At 32.7% G+C, this 14,863-nt stretch overlaps 2 protein-coding genes across 2 annotated transcripts; one reads left to right on the forward strand and one right to left on the reverse strand.

Annotated features, from left to right (window-relative positions):
* The first annotated feature begins 5,339 nt into the window (after positions 1-5,339).
* Positions 5,340-10,134, forward strand: LOC131661489 (T-complex protein 1 subunit epsilon). Its single transcript, XM_058931047.1, has 9 exons — positions 5,340-5,681; positions 5,788-6,106; positions 6,218-6,566; positions 6,985-7,117; positions 7,269-7,321; positions 7,580-7,682; positions 7,931-8,097; positions 9,584-9,697; positions 9,837-10,134. Exons 1-9 carry the CDS (start codon positions 5,483-5,485, stop codon positions 10,005-10,007), a joined length of 1,608 nt encoding a protein of 535 aa, XP_058787030.1. The 5' UTR covers positions 5,340-5,482; the 3' UTR covers positions 10,008-10,134.
* A 2,577-nt stretch (positions 10,135-12,711) lies between these two features.
* Positions 12,712-14,614, reverse strand: LOC131655791 (probable pectate lyase 5). Its single transcript, XM_058925598.1, has 4 exons — positions 14,492-14,614; positions 13,651-14,394; positions 13,392-13,530; positions 12,712-13,232 (listed from the first exon to the last, which is right to left on the reverse strand). Exons 1-4 carry the CDS (start codon positions 14,596-14,598, stop codon positions 13,005-13,007), a joined length of 1,218 nt encoding a protein of 405 aa, XP_058781581.1. The 5' UTR covers positions 14,599-14,614; the 3' UTR covers positions 12,712-13,004.
* Positions 14,615-14,863: the final 249 nt, after the last annotated feature.

Here is a 14,863-nt window from a genome sequence, read left to right on the forward strand (position 1 = left end):
ATGCAGGCCATATAATTAACGTTATTATAAAAATTAATTTATAATATGAGATTATTTAAAGCAAAATAATAGGAGTTCATAATATAGTTCACAAACACTATGATTGGAAATGTTCGTCAAACTTCGTGCAACGTTATAGTAAAGAGATTACAATATTCAAAAACCCATTAAAATTAAAATCAGACACAACTTTAGCTCAAAATAAATGACATCCTTCCTTGCCTCTTTGGTATGTTCTTTCTTTGTTGGTGTCATCATTCTTTCTTCAACGCCAAGTCAATTCTCTGAGAAAATCGAGCCATTTGACATATCAACATGTCTCCACTACTGACCCATTTGGAGAACAAAAAATCATACCACCCCGCAGTCATGTACATTTCATATCTCTTAACGATGTTTTTGCGTCTTAAGTAAACTGTAAATTCCCGTTGCTTTTATTACAAATATTCACGTAGAAAGAAATAAACTTATATATCAAGAAGCACAAGCAGTATAAATCTAAACTATTTCATTCAATTTATTAGATGTTATGTCAAATTTTTGATTATAGTTATAGAATGCTTGATATAAAGTTCAATAGTACTACATACAAATTACATTCATTTAATACATGTTTTTACAACTACAAAAACATTTAATTTCAATCATCGTAATTTATACTTGGTTTAAACAAAAATAAAATATATTTAGCTTTCAAATTTGCTTTATAGGAGTAAAATATCTCTAACAAAATCCATAAATCCAAGCATATAGAGACATTATTAGTCCAACCTGTATTTCCATAGATAAATTCAAAAGAAACAAAAATTGTTTCAAAAAGGCATTGCAAACATAAATTTAAACAATAATTACTACAATTTATATATTATCCAGCAGTATTTCCAAAACATCATTGTTTTCATAATAATTTAGCAGTACCGCAAAAGAAAAAAGAAAAAACAACCAAGTCATTTTCCTCTACGCCTTTCCACAATCAAACGCACATAAGGCGAAAAGCGCAACATGCTCCAAATTAAAGTATCGCCATTACAAAGTTTGATACTATTAGCTAATTCATACCAGCCCTGAGCCATGTACCTTTCATACGTGCTTGGGACTCCTTTCCTCCACGCCTTATGAAGGCTGCAGTTAAACACCTTTCGAGTCGCCACATCTACAACTTTAATTTCATCCTGATATACTCGGAGGCATTTCTTAGCTATTTCCTTTGGAAAATGCTGCATAAATACACAAGTATTTCAGTATACCATTTCATAATGTTTTTCTATGAAGAGAATACAAATCATATACAAAATTGTGATATTACCATAACATTTTTTGCATTTTTTTTCCCGTTTGTAATGCGACTTTTCCAAGTGAATTTCTTTGCCACATTCGACATCTCCTCTATAATTTCAGCCGACTGCCTCCCTTTCCCTTTCTTTGGCTGCTTTCCTTTTCTTAACACAGGATTCTGAACTGGTCCACGTGATGAACTTGCTCCTCCAAACTCTTTTCCCTTTTCTTTCATTCCTACACTTGGTTTCTTAACCTTCTTTTTCTTTGAAACCCGCCTTGGCTCCCCATCGACCCTCTCAATCGTTTGTTCCTCAGCCATTGCTTCCATCGGTTCCTCCTTTACATCATGAATCACAACATTGACATGACTTGAAGGTTAAGTAACTATCGTTGCGGATGTCGTAGCCATTTGATCAGCCCGATGTTTCTTCCCATGTTCTCTTACTCTTCTATTTGTTGTAGCAGTCCTATCATCGAAACGCACTTTCTTCGAAGCTTTCTTTGCCTTATCTGCATTGTACCCTGTTTCAGCAACTAATCCATCTATCACTCTCATTGCTCCTTCGTCGCTAACAACCAAAAAAATCATTACAATGATTAAATATTTGTCTTACAAACCCTAAAGAAATTTTTAAGCTACTTGAAAGACTCAATACAAATCAATCTGAATATGAATAAACACAATTTTTCTAAAACTTCACAAGAAATGAATATGAACAATAAAATCCGAATCTGAATATGAACAAACACAATTTTTCTAAAATACTCAATACAAACACAATTTGAATATGAACAAAAGATACCCCAACAATTGAAAAACGCAAGAATCATTAATACAAGTTGTTGTACTCTGTTTGTGTCAATCCTGAATTTCATTAACATAAACCCTAATCACTCTTAGTCCGTATTAAAGTAAACATATATACATATATTCATGTTCTATACAAATTCTTTCACAGGAAAACGCAACACAGTGTCAATCTTTCAATACCCATAAATCTATAATAGCCATAAGAGGGAAAATCAAAGCTAAATTTTAAAAAACTGACTTTAGAAAATTTGGTACTTCCAAATAAATATTCGCTTTTAGCGAACAAATGCATCTCAACCCTTTTCAAAAACAACAACACTTAAACTCAGAATCTTGAAAGAGTAACAATCAGACCTATAATCGTAAGGAAACGATGAAAGAATGTACCTGATTTCCATGTCGTCGTCGTCCGATATCCACCCGTGGCACGGTTTTCTTCCTTCGGTCATCTTCTTCTGCATGCAGCAAAGCCGAAGTGACGATACTGTTCAAATAACTCGTGCGTTTTGGTTTGACGATTCTGATTTTTTCTTTCAATAAAACATAACTTCATATACGGTCCCTTTACTTCCCCATAATGATGGGAACTTACACCTACTAATTAGCAATGGGCCAAAAGAATTGTTGGGTTCCATTGGGCTTGGATAATTATTCATTAACAGGGCTGTTCCAAATCTAACCCCTGCTGACCCAAAATATGTTGATTTTAAATTATTAAATTCAGCTAAATAATTTCTATAATGTTATCCCCAATAATCTTTTGTTATATTTCTTCTCTTAATATTGCCCCTATATATACATATATAAAATAATGTTATAATATCAATTATATATATAAAAAAAAATCCTACGAATTTATTTAATAAAATTGAATTTATATTGATAATGTCAAAAAAAATTGCTTCGGCGCGACCCGTGCGAACGCACGGGTCTCTTACTAGTTAGTTAAAAAAATTACAAAACCTTACAAATACTACCTTATACTAGGCTAATTCAAATCAGGTTATTCATATTTTTTTAAATATAATAATTTAATATATTTATTTTCTATTTTATTATGATAACTTAATAAAATATACTATCACTCTTCCTAATTTTTTAATATGTTATTATAAAATAAAATTTAAGATAAAATTATATTAATTTTTTTATCAAAATAATATTACATAAATTATTTCAAAAGAAAATAAAATACAAATTAATTTCAAGAGAAAATAATTATTTAATTAATATATAAACTAATAAAAATTTGTTCAAATGCAATAAATATTTGATTGATCTATGAAATAATAAAACTTAATTGAAATGAGATAAAAAAATTTTGAAGAAAAAATATTATATAGATTAAATAAAGCAAGTCATGGCATGAGATAAATATTTAGTTAAGATTTTTTTAGATATAATTTCTTATTTATGGTTCAAATACGTGTAATATATTGATGACGTCTAAATTGTTAATTAGCAAACATTTAACCATATAGGTTAGATATAGTTTCTAATTAGGAAACACGAGTAATAAAATTTAGTTAATCATTGAAATAACAAATTTTTTGTGCAAAACAATACCTCAAAAATTCAAACCCGCGTCACATTTTATAAAACAACGTTACTTAACCGTTGCGCTGCCGTGTTAGATGTTAATAAATCTAGACAAACCTCCTTTTCATTGTAAATGCATATCCATTCATACAAGATAAATTTAGTTGCACATTGTCTTTCTCCTTGGATTTTGGGCCTTTTCAATTATGCATTAACTTTAGGCAAAAAAATAAGACATACTCCCCTTTTGCTAGTTAATACACTATGATAGTACAATGCACATAGAAGACAACATGACCTTATGGCAGCTCCATCACAACTTCGAGGCGACTTTAGGGCACCGTTGTGTTGTGGCAGCTTTTGGAGATTTTTGGCATTTTATGCTCATCCTTATCCATTAATATTACAACTCAACCCCATTTAATCATTTTAGAACTTCTCCAAATTAGTTCCAGTTCACAAGTCATAATCATATGCAATTTCTCCTGGCTCAAAACCTGTAGGAAATTTGTATTGTCTAATATCTTGAGAATGCTAATCATATTTACTACTCATGCATACTAAAAGCAAAGTAAAACTAAAAGATGGAGCACCTCGCATGCTCGTTCGCAGACATCACAAAATTACTTAAGAACATATTTAAGATAAACCTAAGTACTTGAGACATAAGTGATGCATCCAATTGTTTTGACATTAAATAACTCAAATGAAGTTATCTGTTACCCAAATAATAGAGGTTGTCTTTAGTAAAAAATAGTCACTAGTTGAGGTAACTAAGATTCTTAAGGCTAGAAACCACTTTTCGACTTAAAACACATGATAGAAATACCACGACGTTACTCGAGTCATACAACCTATAATGTGTATGAGAAAATTTGATCTTATAATGCGTACAACCCAAAATTCAAAATTCCAACATTTCAAAAACTTGTTGTCTTATAGTAATCTTCTTCATCACTACAAATATGACATCAATTATCCCACTCTTCAAGTGATTTTACTTGTGAACCAAGGTTACCATTGTGGTGAATATTTGAAATATAAATCTAGATTATATGATCCTAGGTGATAGAGACATGTAAGAAATGGTAGTAGTAGAGTTTAAAAATAATTCAAATATTTAATTTGATGGTAAACCTTTTTGACATAACAATCTCAAAATTTAATAATATTATTCAAATTTTGTCAAACATAGATGTGAGAAACTCTTAGTAAGTTAGAGCTGCGAAAACCCATATTTGATTTTGTAAAATCTATTAAAACATATATTCAATGAAAAAAGAGATGATGCACTTACAATATAAATAATTTTTACACTATCAATCAATGACAACTATGTATCCGCCAAATCAGACTGTAAATTTTAAAACAACTATATAATTTGACACTTTAAAATAGTCTAATTAGTTGAATGTATAATAATTCTTTACACTAAATTTTTTACAGAGATTAAAATCAATTCTTTATCACCTTTTAAAATTAATTATATTATTATTATTATATTTTTTCGGTGGAGATCAATTATATTATTTTAAAAACGTACAAAATCACACATAGGGGGTGTGGGTGCCAAGTAAATTTAAGAAGGTGGCATGAAGATTCTTCCCTTAGCACAAAACTAAAAGCCCAGCCCATAAAGAAGTAGCCCAACTTCATCGGGCCTGTAATTGAAAAATCTCAGAAAAAGGTGGGAACCATAAGGAAGGAGTTAGAAGCATAGCAATAGCAACTTGAGAGTGTGTGTGTCATTGTTTAGGGTTCTACACTTCTTCTACCTCTCCCTTCTCATTTTCCGATCGCAGTTTTCTCTGACTGCGAACCATAGGGTTAGGGTTTACAATCTTATAGAACAAAATGGCGTTGGCTTTCGACGAGTTCGGAAGACCATTCATAATCCTCAGAGAGCAAGAAACGAAGAACCGGCTTCGAGGTCTCGATGCTCAGAAAGCTAACATCTCCGCCGGTAAAGCCGTCGCTCGTATCCTCCGAACATCTCTCGGTCCTAAAGGCATGGACAAGATGCTTCAGAGCCCCGACGGCGACGTCATCATCTGTATGTTTTTTCCATTTCTCTCTTCATTTCCATTTCATGAAACCCTAACATCTGGTATTCGTTGTTATTGCAAATTTAGAGTAACATTTTGTGTGTTTGTGTGCAGCGAATGATGGAGCAACGATATTGGAGCAGATGGATGTTGACAACCAGATTGCGAAGCTGATGGTGGAGTTGTCGAGGAGTCAAGACTATGAGATCGGTGATGGTACCACTGGTGTTGTTGTGTTGGCTGGATCTCTTCTTGAGCAAGCTGAGAGGCTTTTGGAACGGGGAATTCATCCTATTAGGATTGCTGAGGGATATGAAATGGCTTCCAGGATTGCTGTTGAAAATCTCGAACGAATTGCTAATAAGTTTGAGTTTGGAGAAACTATTTTGGAGCCTCTGATTCAGACTTGTATGACTACACTGTCATCCAAAATGTAAGTTAGGATGATAGTTAATACATGATCTGTATTGTATCTTTGTTTTGTGTGATTTATCAAGTGTTGTATATTTATGAGTTTATGAATATTTTGATTTTAATATTGCAGTGTGAATCGGTGTAAGCGTAGCTTGGCTGAGATTGCTGTAAAAGCTGTTCTTGCTGTTGCTGATTTAGAGAGGAAAGATGTTAACTTGGATCTAATTAAAGTAGAAGGTAAAGTTGGTGGGAAATTGGAAGATACTGAGTTGGTGTATGGAATCATTGTTGACAAGGATATGAGCCATCCTCAAATGCCAAAGCAAATTGTAGATGCTAACATTGCTATACTGACTTGCCCATTTGAGCCCCCGAAGCCAAAAACCAAGCATAAGGTTGATATCGACACAGTGGAGAAGTTTCAGACGTTAAGGAAACAAGAGCAGCAGTATTTTGATGACATGGTTAAACAATGCAAGGTTGGATAGTCTTGTTAATATTTCTACTAATGGCAATGTTTTTTTAACCTTCTATTTACATATATATTTTTTATCATATCAACTTTGTTATATGAGTGGATCACACTTCTCTTGCTTTTAGCTTGTGTATGAACTCTTTTGGATTTATGTTCAAATTGATATACTTATAATTATAAACTTATTTTTGCCTGCTTGAATGTGGTTGAACTTTATTGAAAATGATGATTTATATTGATTTGCATAATTTTTTCATATCAACTTTGTTATATGAGTGGAACATACTTCTCTTGCTTTTAGCTCGTGTGTGAACTATTTTGGATTTATGTTCAAATTGATTTATTTATAACTGATAAACTTTTTTTGCCTGCTTGAATGGGGTTGAACTTTATTGAAAAAGATGATTTATATTGATTTGTAGGATGTAGGTGCAACCCTTGTTATTTGCCAATGGGGTTTCGATGATGAAGCAAACCATCTCTTGATGCACAGGAACTTGCCAGCTGTTAGGTGGGTTGGTGGTGTCGAGTTGGAATTGATTGCCATAGCTACAGGTATGCTTCAATTAGGATTTGTTTTGATTTGAAAACTCAGAATATTCTTTTTATAACTGTGTAACTTGTGAGTATTGGGTATAGTTTATTTTAAGTTATTACTGATCCATATCTATTAACTAACAAAAATATTATCTATTTGTAAATGAAGGTGGAAGAATTGTTCCTAGGTTCCAGGAGTTAACTGCAGAAAAGTTAGGAAAGGTATCATTACAATCTTGATTTTATGTATGGATTACCACTTACCAGGACATTTCCTCTTTTGCAATGTAATATATAATTATATATATTTTTTAATTCACATACAAAAGTGGGGAAATTAATTTAATACATGTATGTGCTAGTATATTGACATCCCTGCCTGTTGATGGCTTGGCAGGGTGGCTGCCTTTTACCCAATGATTCTTTTGCTGTCTGTTTGTAGATTTGGCTGTAGTTAATATTAATGTTAATCTGTTATAGGCTGGTATCGTTAGAGAGAAAGCATTTGGAACAACTAAAGACCGGATGCTATACATCGAGCACTGTGCCAATTCCAGGGCTGTAACAATATTCATTCGTGGAGGTGAGGTGTACTTTTTGACATATTCGCCTTACTGGTCTGCACTGAATTTGATGTAATTAGTCATCTTATACGAGAGAGATGGTTTTCGATTTGTATTGTTGTTTGACACTGTATTTACTACTATACTACTTGAGAGTTGAGACTATGTAGTATTATCACTTTTTATGGAGCTTTATGGTGTACACTTTGAAGACTGATATGAGTATTCTTGACTAATTAACCTAGTCTGTCTTGTTTCATACTGGCAGGTAACAAAATGATCATTGAAGAGACCAAGCGTAGTATTCACGATGCACTTTGTGTGGCCAGGAATCTTATTCGCAATAACTCAATTGTGTATGGTGGTGGTTCAGCTGAGATTGCATGCTCTATTGCCGTCGAAGCAGCTGCTGACAAATATCCTGGAGTAGAACAGGTATGCAATTATTAACCCACAGTTTAATTTATTTGGGAGATCTGCTTCCAATCTTTCTAAACTTGAGGTATTTGTAAATTGGCATCTTCAAGGTTCACTTTCATCCCAATTTGTTCTTTAACTTTTATAATTGCTAATAGGCCCTTTTAACTTGGGGTTAATTTCTTATCTTGCAAACATTTATATCCTGTTTGTTTATTCTGAGTCCAAGCCAAAATATTTAAATTTAAAATATGAAATTAATCTAATTGTTAACTTTCAAATTTTAAAAAGAGGTGAAATAAAATAATGAAGTGTTATAGTTGTCTCAATCTCACTGAAAATCTTGTCCCTTATTTTGGCAAAGTATTAAGTTTAGTTTATATAGTCCAAACTAAACCATAGAAGAAAAATCTATAAATAGGATTTAAAATACCCAGAAACTGCATTCTGCAGCATATTAGCCTTACCTCAATAATAGGCTACATTGATCACGCAACACCATAAAGTTCTATCATATTTCTATCCTACTCACCAGTCTCTAGTTTCTAGGTCTTACCATGCCTCTAGTCCTTGGGGTTTAAGGTCTACATGTGCAAACCACCTAAGCCCTATGTTAGCAGCAATAATGGCGCTATATCACTATAGCTTCACAATACGCCATATAGTATACAATGTTGTCAACACTGTCCCGTTAAATAATATTAACCTTCTTACGTTCTAAGCATTTGGTACATCAACACTTTCTAACCCCACCAGACTATACATAATTATATATATATATATATATATATATATATATATATATATATATATATATATATTTCACATTATATAAATCTATGAATATGTGAATATTCTTCTCCTCAACTCATGTCAAGTATACGTTTCGTCTAGTCTTCACATATCTTCATTGTTGCCATAGTTAATTTATTCTGTGTTGATTCTTATGGAAACTTGTCATGTTTTCATTTTCTTAAATTGGCGTTTATTGATCATTTTAACTTGCTAATAAGGCTTTTATTTATCATTTCCTATTTGTAATAGTTTAAAAGAAGTGATTTTTTTCTTCATATTTTCAAAATTGATTTTTCATTATTTTTTATAAGTTAGTAAAGTTATTCAAATGCATTTTTCACTAATTAAAAGACTAATTTTGACACTTAGTAACATAAATATTCCTTATTGAAGATTAAAAACTTAGTCAAAATCCCTTAATTTATCAAAAAGATATATTTAAAAAATCCCATAGTTTATTTACAAGGATATTTTTTTTCATCTTCATTGTTTCTATAATATGCACACAATTGCCCCTTATTAGCAAGCAAAATTGACATAAGTTTTAGGAATTAACATTGAAAACCTCTTCACCTTATTTTTCTAAGAAAGACCATTTATTTGCTGTCTTTTGTTATGGATCAAATGTATTCTTATTAGTCATACTATTTGCTATTATTTGGCAATTCATTAATGCTCTGTTGATTGTGATTTTTTCTTTTCCTTGCAGTATGCCATTAGAGCATTTGGGGATGCTTTGGAATCTATCCCTATGGCCCTTGCTGAAAATAGCGGTCTCCAACCAATTGAAACATTATCTGCTGTGAAGTCTCAACAAATAAAGGTTATAATTGAACACTGTCTGCTAGCCTGGTTATTACTACGCAGGGTCAAATACGTTTTTTTTTTTGTCTGCTTGATTGCTAATTGATGTCTTTATAGTTTTCTGTTTGTCTTGACACTGACTTAAATTCTTTATTCAGGATAATAATCCTCACTTTGGCATTGATTGCAATGATGTTGGCACAAATGACATGCGGGAGCAAAATGTCTTTGAAACTTTGATCGGAAAGCAGCAACAGATATTGCTTGCTACTCAAGTTGTCAAGATGATATTGAAAATCGATGATGTTATTTCTCCATCTGAGTACTAGTATATCTATTTTTGAACTTATGTTGCATGTCATGGTTCAGAATTGCTGATGGTATTTTTGTTCGGCCTGTATGATTTTAGTCAGTTTGTATTTTAACTTGAAGTATATTTATGTTACGATTTTGGCATGTTTTTGTATTGGATTAAGGGCGACTGTTCTTTTGGTTGATGCATTTTTATATTTAGTTTGATTATTATGAACTCAACAGGATCGTGTCCTGGATTCTGAGGAAAGCCACCAAATTGCCCGATCTGGAGACAGACAATGTTTTAAGGAATTTTATATATTTAATACTGCATGTCTATCTAATTAAATCCTACAAATTCAAACCTATTTGTATGAGTATATTAGAATACGATACTGTAAGATAAAACAACATGGTTGGCTTTGTATTATTGTATATTTAACTAATTAGCCAAAGTTGCAATATCCATTATTTATCGCATGAACACAAGTTTATTTTTATTCTTTTTACCAAGTATTTGTTTCTCTTATCCAATTATAGGTATTGGCTGTTACATATGTTAAAAGTAGCCAATGTCTAAATGCTCAAATAATGACTACCCAACCAAATTAATCAGGATTGCATAGGAAATTATGGACACAATGTACCAAGTGAGACACCTTGATTTTATATCAAAAAAGAGATTGGAAATGCATCTTCAAAGAAGAGTTTGAAAATGATTATGGACATGATGAAAGGATGAAGTTGTAGATGCATTTCTGTAATAACTCTTGAAAAAGTGTTTATTCACTGAGCATGTTTATTTCACAATTTAGTGCCAATTTAAGAAATGCATTTTTTAGATTTGTGAAGCAAGAAATTTAAGAAAATGTCACTTTGCACTTTTCTCTATTATAAAAAAAAAGAGTACACTTTTCTCTTAAAACCCTTAAAAAATATTCTTCAATTTTCAATAAACTTTTGCACTCTAAAATATTATTATTGTATTTTATCATATCAAAAGGTGCAAAAGAAGGTAAAATTCAAGGTAATGTACATGTATCTCTCTCCTTATTGTTTGTTTTAATCTAATTTTGATGTAAAAAATTAACGTTGAGTCTAAAGATGCATTTCCAGTTTAGGTTACACGTGTTTCAAATACGCACTTCCGAATTATTTTAAAGTTGAATTTTAATATTAAATATGTTTTTCTGTTATGATTGAGCGTAGATATGGTGCACTATTATACTTTCTCCAAAGTTACCATGCATATGGATGTTAACCCAGGTGAAGTGGTGAATAGTGTTAAATCGGGTGATGTCGAAGATGATGTTAAACTAGTTTATGTCAAGTTAGACATTAGACGGTTGATGTCAAGGTAGATGTTCGTGAATAATTTACAAGTAAACATGAGTTTGCTGTTCATTAGCATATGTTCCAATGGTTCCGAATAGAGACCGTCAAACTGGGGTTCGACGTTGTAATCGGGAGGTCCGATAATGGTTCTAATAGAAGACATACTTTTGTAACAATAGTATGCAAAAGAAGTTTCAAGTATCAACAATCTATTCAGAAGTTGAAACGAGATGATACTAGAATGAGAAAATGTGGATGTCTTTTTAAGGTGCATGAATACCTTAAGGTGAATACTACATGTAAATTTAGTGTAGTTTATGATATACATAATCATGACTTACGTCACAAGTTAGTCGATCATCCTGTTGTATATTGCCTTAATCCTGAGGATAAGGATCTTGTTTCTGACATAACATTCAATATAGTGTCGCCCAAATATAAAAAAAATATACAATGTGCCGTAAACAACAAGGCGATAAGAGGATCAAGAACTGAAATGCGACAATTGTTGAAGCTTCTGGAAGATTACTATGTTTCTAGGTACAAAGTGAGTGGGGATGAAGTCACTATTCAAGATATATTTTGAACTCATTTCGATTCCATTAAGTTGTTCAACACATTTACCATTGTGCTCATAATTGATTCAACATACAAGACCAACAAGTATAAGTTTCCACTTTAGAAAATTGTTGGTGTTATTTCAACAAAGATGACTTTTTCAGTGGGTTTTGCATTTTTGAAAAGCGAAAAAGAGGACAATGTTACATGAGCTTTGGAAGTGTGCAAGACTATGTTGAAGGACCTAGAAAACTTGCCAAAGGTCATTGTAACCGATCACGATACCGCACTGATGAATTCAGTTGTAAAGGTGTTTCTTACATTCTATGCATTACTTTGTAGGCATCATTTAACAAAAAAAATGAGAAGAAAATTTAAACCTGTAGTAGGGACCAAACAAGTTTAGGGTGAAGATGGAAAAATGGTTAAAGGTGACGTGGTATTGGAAAGATTGGATTTTATTTATCAAGAAGTCAAACGATCAGAGAAAATAAAGACATATAGTTTGAAGTTTGATTGTAAATTTAGAAAGACATACGATCTTCTGTGTGCTAGTTTAGTTGCAAATAAAATGAAGCTTTCTAGATTGATACGTATAGGTGATATTTACCCTAAATGAAAAAGTGCTGGTTTGATGATGATGGTGTGGTCTGGGACGGTAAATTGAATATATCTATCTTGATCCAATGAGAAATGATTCAAGAGAGATTTTTGAAAGTCGATGACAACATAAAACTCCACATCAAAGAGCAACCAAAGAACATTGCCTATAAAGAAACCATCGCCGCAACCGATAAAAACAAAGAGTGCTCTTTAGAAAAAAGTCAAATCAACATCGAGTGACAATTCAACGATGCAATTTCCTTAGACACTTTTTCTAGATTCTTCAACTTTACACAAGGCAACACCCCCATGAAATATACAGAATAGTGGTCAAGAAAAATGAAAAGCAACGGAAATATAAGGCAATGCCTAGATGTTTTGTTTCAAATATTTGTAATTACTACCACTTTACAACACGCTTCTATCTTACATTACCCTTTATGGGAATGGATGTCACTTGTCCTAATTGATATTGCTATTCCTCATTTCATCAAGAAACCAAATTTTGCAACGCCCCTACTAAATATTCTAGAACTCTAGTAGCATTGGTAACCTTTTTTGCAACTAAGAACTCCAGCTCCTGCTGTCATTGAAGCCACAAGCATAGGTGGTCGTGCCGCCATGCTCGAGGCTTTGGCATAAGTCGAAGACGATGCTCCTGCCCCCGACGGTGTGAAGTAGGCACCATTCAACATTAGATCTCCTTCAGACCTCCAATTCCAGTTCTTCCATTCACCCTCTGATGAGTCAAAGTGCTTTGTAATCTGAAAATGACAAAGAATCAATTAACACATCATATTTTAGAACACATAGTGACATGTATTTGTTTGTCATATTTTGGAACACATAGTTACATTCATTAGTTAGCAACTAGTATAGTATATTCATATTGTTTTTAGTTTTTTTAAATATGTATCTTTTACCTCTTTGTGATCATCATCATCCGGAGCTAGAAATCTATTGCCTTGACTAAAAATAGTCGGGGACGAACTTCCACCTATTGCATACTGTTGCCAATGCGTGTAATCGTTGTTCACCACATGAAAGTATCCAAATCTGCACCTGCAAATATTCAAAATGTTATAAGATTAATCTCTCGAAATACGGAGACCTTGAGAAAAACATACGAACTATTAGGGGTTAATTAATTTGCGGTATAGAAAAATGAGCTAATTAAGCTACCTTGGCATTCTTCCTCCAAGACCTTCACCAAAATGATTAAAAGCAATAGTAGCTTGCATATTCTTATCCTCTTGATAAGAATCACTATGTCCAAAAAGCATAACTTTGTTATGATGTGTCATATAATTATTCGAAATAGTAACCCCCGTTGATCCATGAACAACATCAATCAAACCATCAAAACAATTCGACAAAGAACAATGATCCACCCAAATATGTTCCGAACCAAAGATCGTAATCCCATCACCATCCGACCGAGTTTTCATCACACGATGATTAGGCGAGTCACTCACGTAGCCACTCCCACCTCGTACACAATGATGAATATGTATACCATGAATTATGATGTTAGTCTTTTGTTGTATTCTAATACATGGTCCTTCTGCAATGTGTACATTTGCTCCTCTACCATCAATTGTTTTGTAGGAGTTTATGAGAAGATCCATTTTAAGATTAATCACCATGTCGTGTTTGAAAATGATCCACAATGGCTGTTGTTGGATAACAGCATGTCTTAATGTTCCTGGCTTGGGGTTTATCGGGTCATCAGATGAGTCAATGACCATATAGTATTTTCCATCTTTGCCTCCGATCGCATGTCTGCCGAATCCGATAGCACATTCGGCTAGACGTTTGCGATTTTTTTCCCAATTGGGGTCACATCTCCAACAATCATCAATTGGGTTGTTTGTGCCACAAGAATAATAACCCAATTTTCTTCTCTTCTCATTCTCAATAATGCTCCTACAGAAACAAACAAACAAAATTAACTCATGATTCATGTTCTATTTTTAAAGATAATTGGTCACATATATCTAAAAGGTTGTACTAGATAACATACTTTTGGACTTGTTGGACCACTGATTCAGGATCTTGAACTGAAGAAGAATGTATGAAAACTGGGACAAGAAGCAACAAATGGAACATTAGTGTGGTTGGAAGTGCCATACTTGAGAAGATTAGTAGTGACTTGTTCTTTAAGAGACATAAAATTGAGCTTATATATAGGTAGTAAACTGTGGAAGAGGATCATAAATTTTTGATTAAACAAAAAGGTTTGTCAAATGTGATTTGTGGATTTAGGGACCCTACAATTGTTTCACTATATATGAGGTATCTTTCTTCCAAGGTCAACTCATACTCAATTACTAATTGATTAATTAGTGACAAATTTTCCTTTTCAGGAGTTAGGAGGACATTATTAATAAGAAAA

This window comes from Vicia villosa, linkage group LG3 (genome assembly GCF_029867415.1).
Source record: "Vicia villosa cultivar HV-30 ecotype Madison, WI linkage group LG3, Vvil1.0, whole genome shotgun sequence".
Taxonomy (NCBI): domain Eukaryota; kingdom Viridiplantae; phylum Streptophyta; class Magnoliopsida; order Fabales; family Fabaceae; genus Vicia; species Vicia villosa.

What these genes read in the sequence shown, in the direction of transcription:
- LOC131655791 (XM_058925598.1), bottom strand. Translation starts at nt 14,598, where the DNA reads ATGGCACTTCCAACCACACTAATGTTCCATTTGTTGCTTCTTGTCCCA. An exon ending in GTGGTCCAACAAGTCCAAAA is followed by an intron (nt 14,395 to 14,491) that starts GTATGTTATCTA and finishes TTGTTTCTGTAG; the next exon opens with GAGCATTATTGAGAATGAGA. An exon ending in ATGATGATGATCACAAAGAG is followed by an intron (nt 13,233 to 13,391) that starts GTAAAAGATACA and finishes TGTCATTTTCAG; the next exon opens with ATTACAAAGCACTTTGACTC.
- LOC131661489 (XM_058931047.1), top strand. Translation starts at nt 5,483, where the DNA reads ATGGCGTTGGCTTTCGACGAGTTCGGAAGACCATTCATAATCCTCAGA. An exon ending in ACTACACTGTCATCCAAAAT is followed by an intron (nt 6,107 to 6,217) that starts GTAAGTTAGGAT and finishes TTAATATTGCAG; the next exon opens with TGTGAATCGGTGTAAGCGTA. An exon ending in ACATGGTTAAACAATGCAAG is followed by an intron (nt 6,567 to 6,984) that starts GTTGGATAGTCT and finishes ATTGATTTGTAG; the next exon opens with GATGTAGGTGCAACCCTTGT.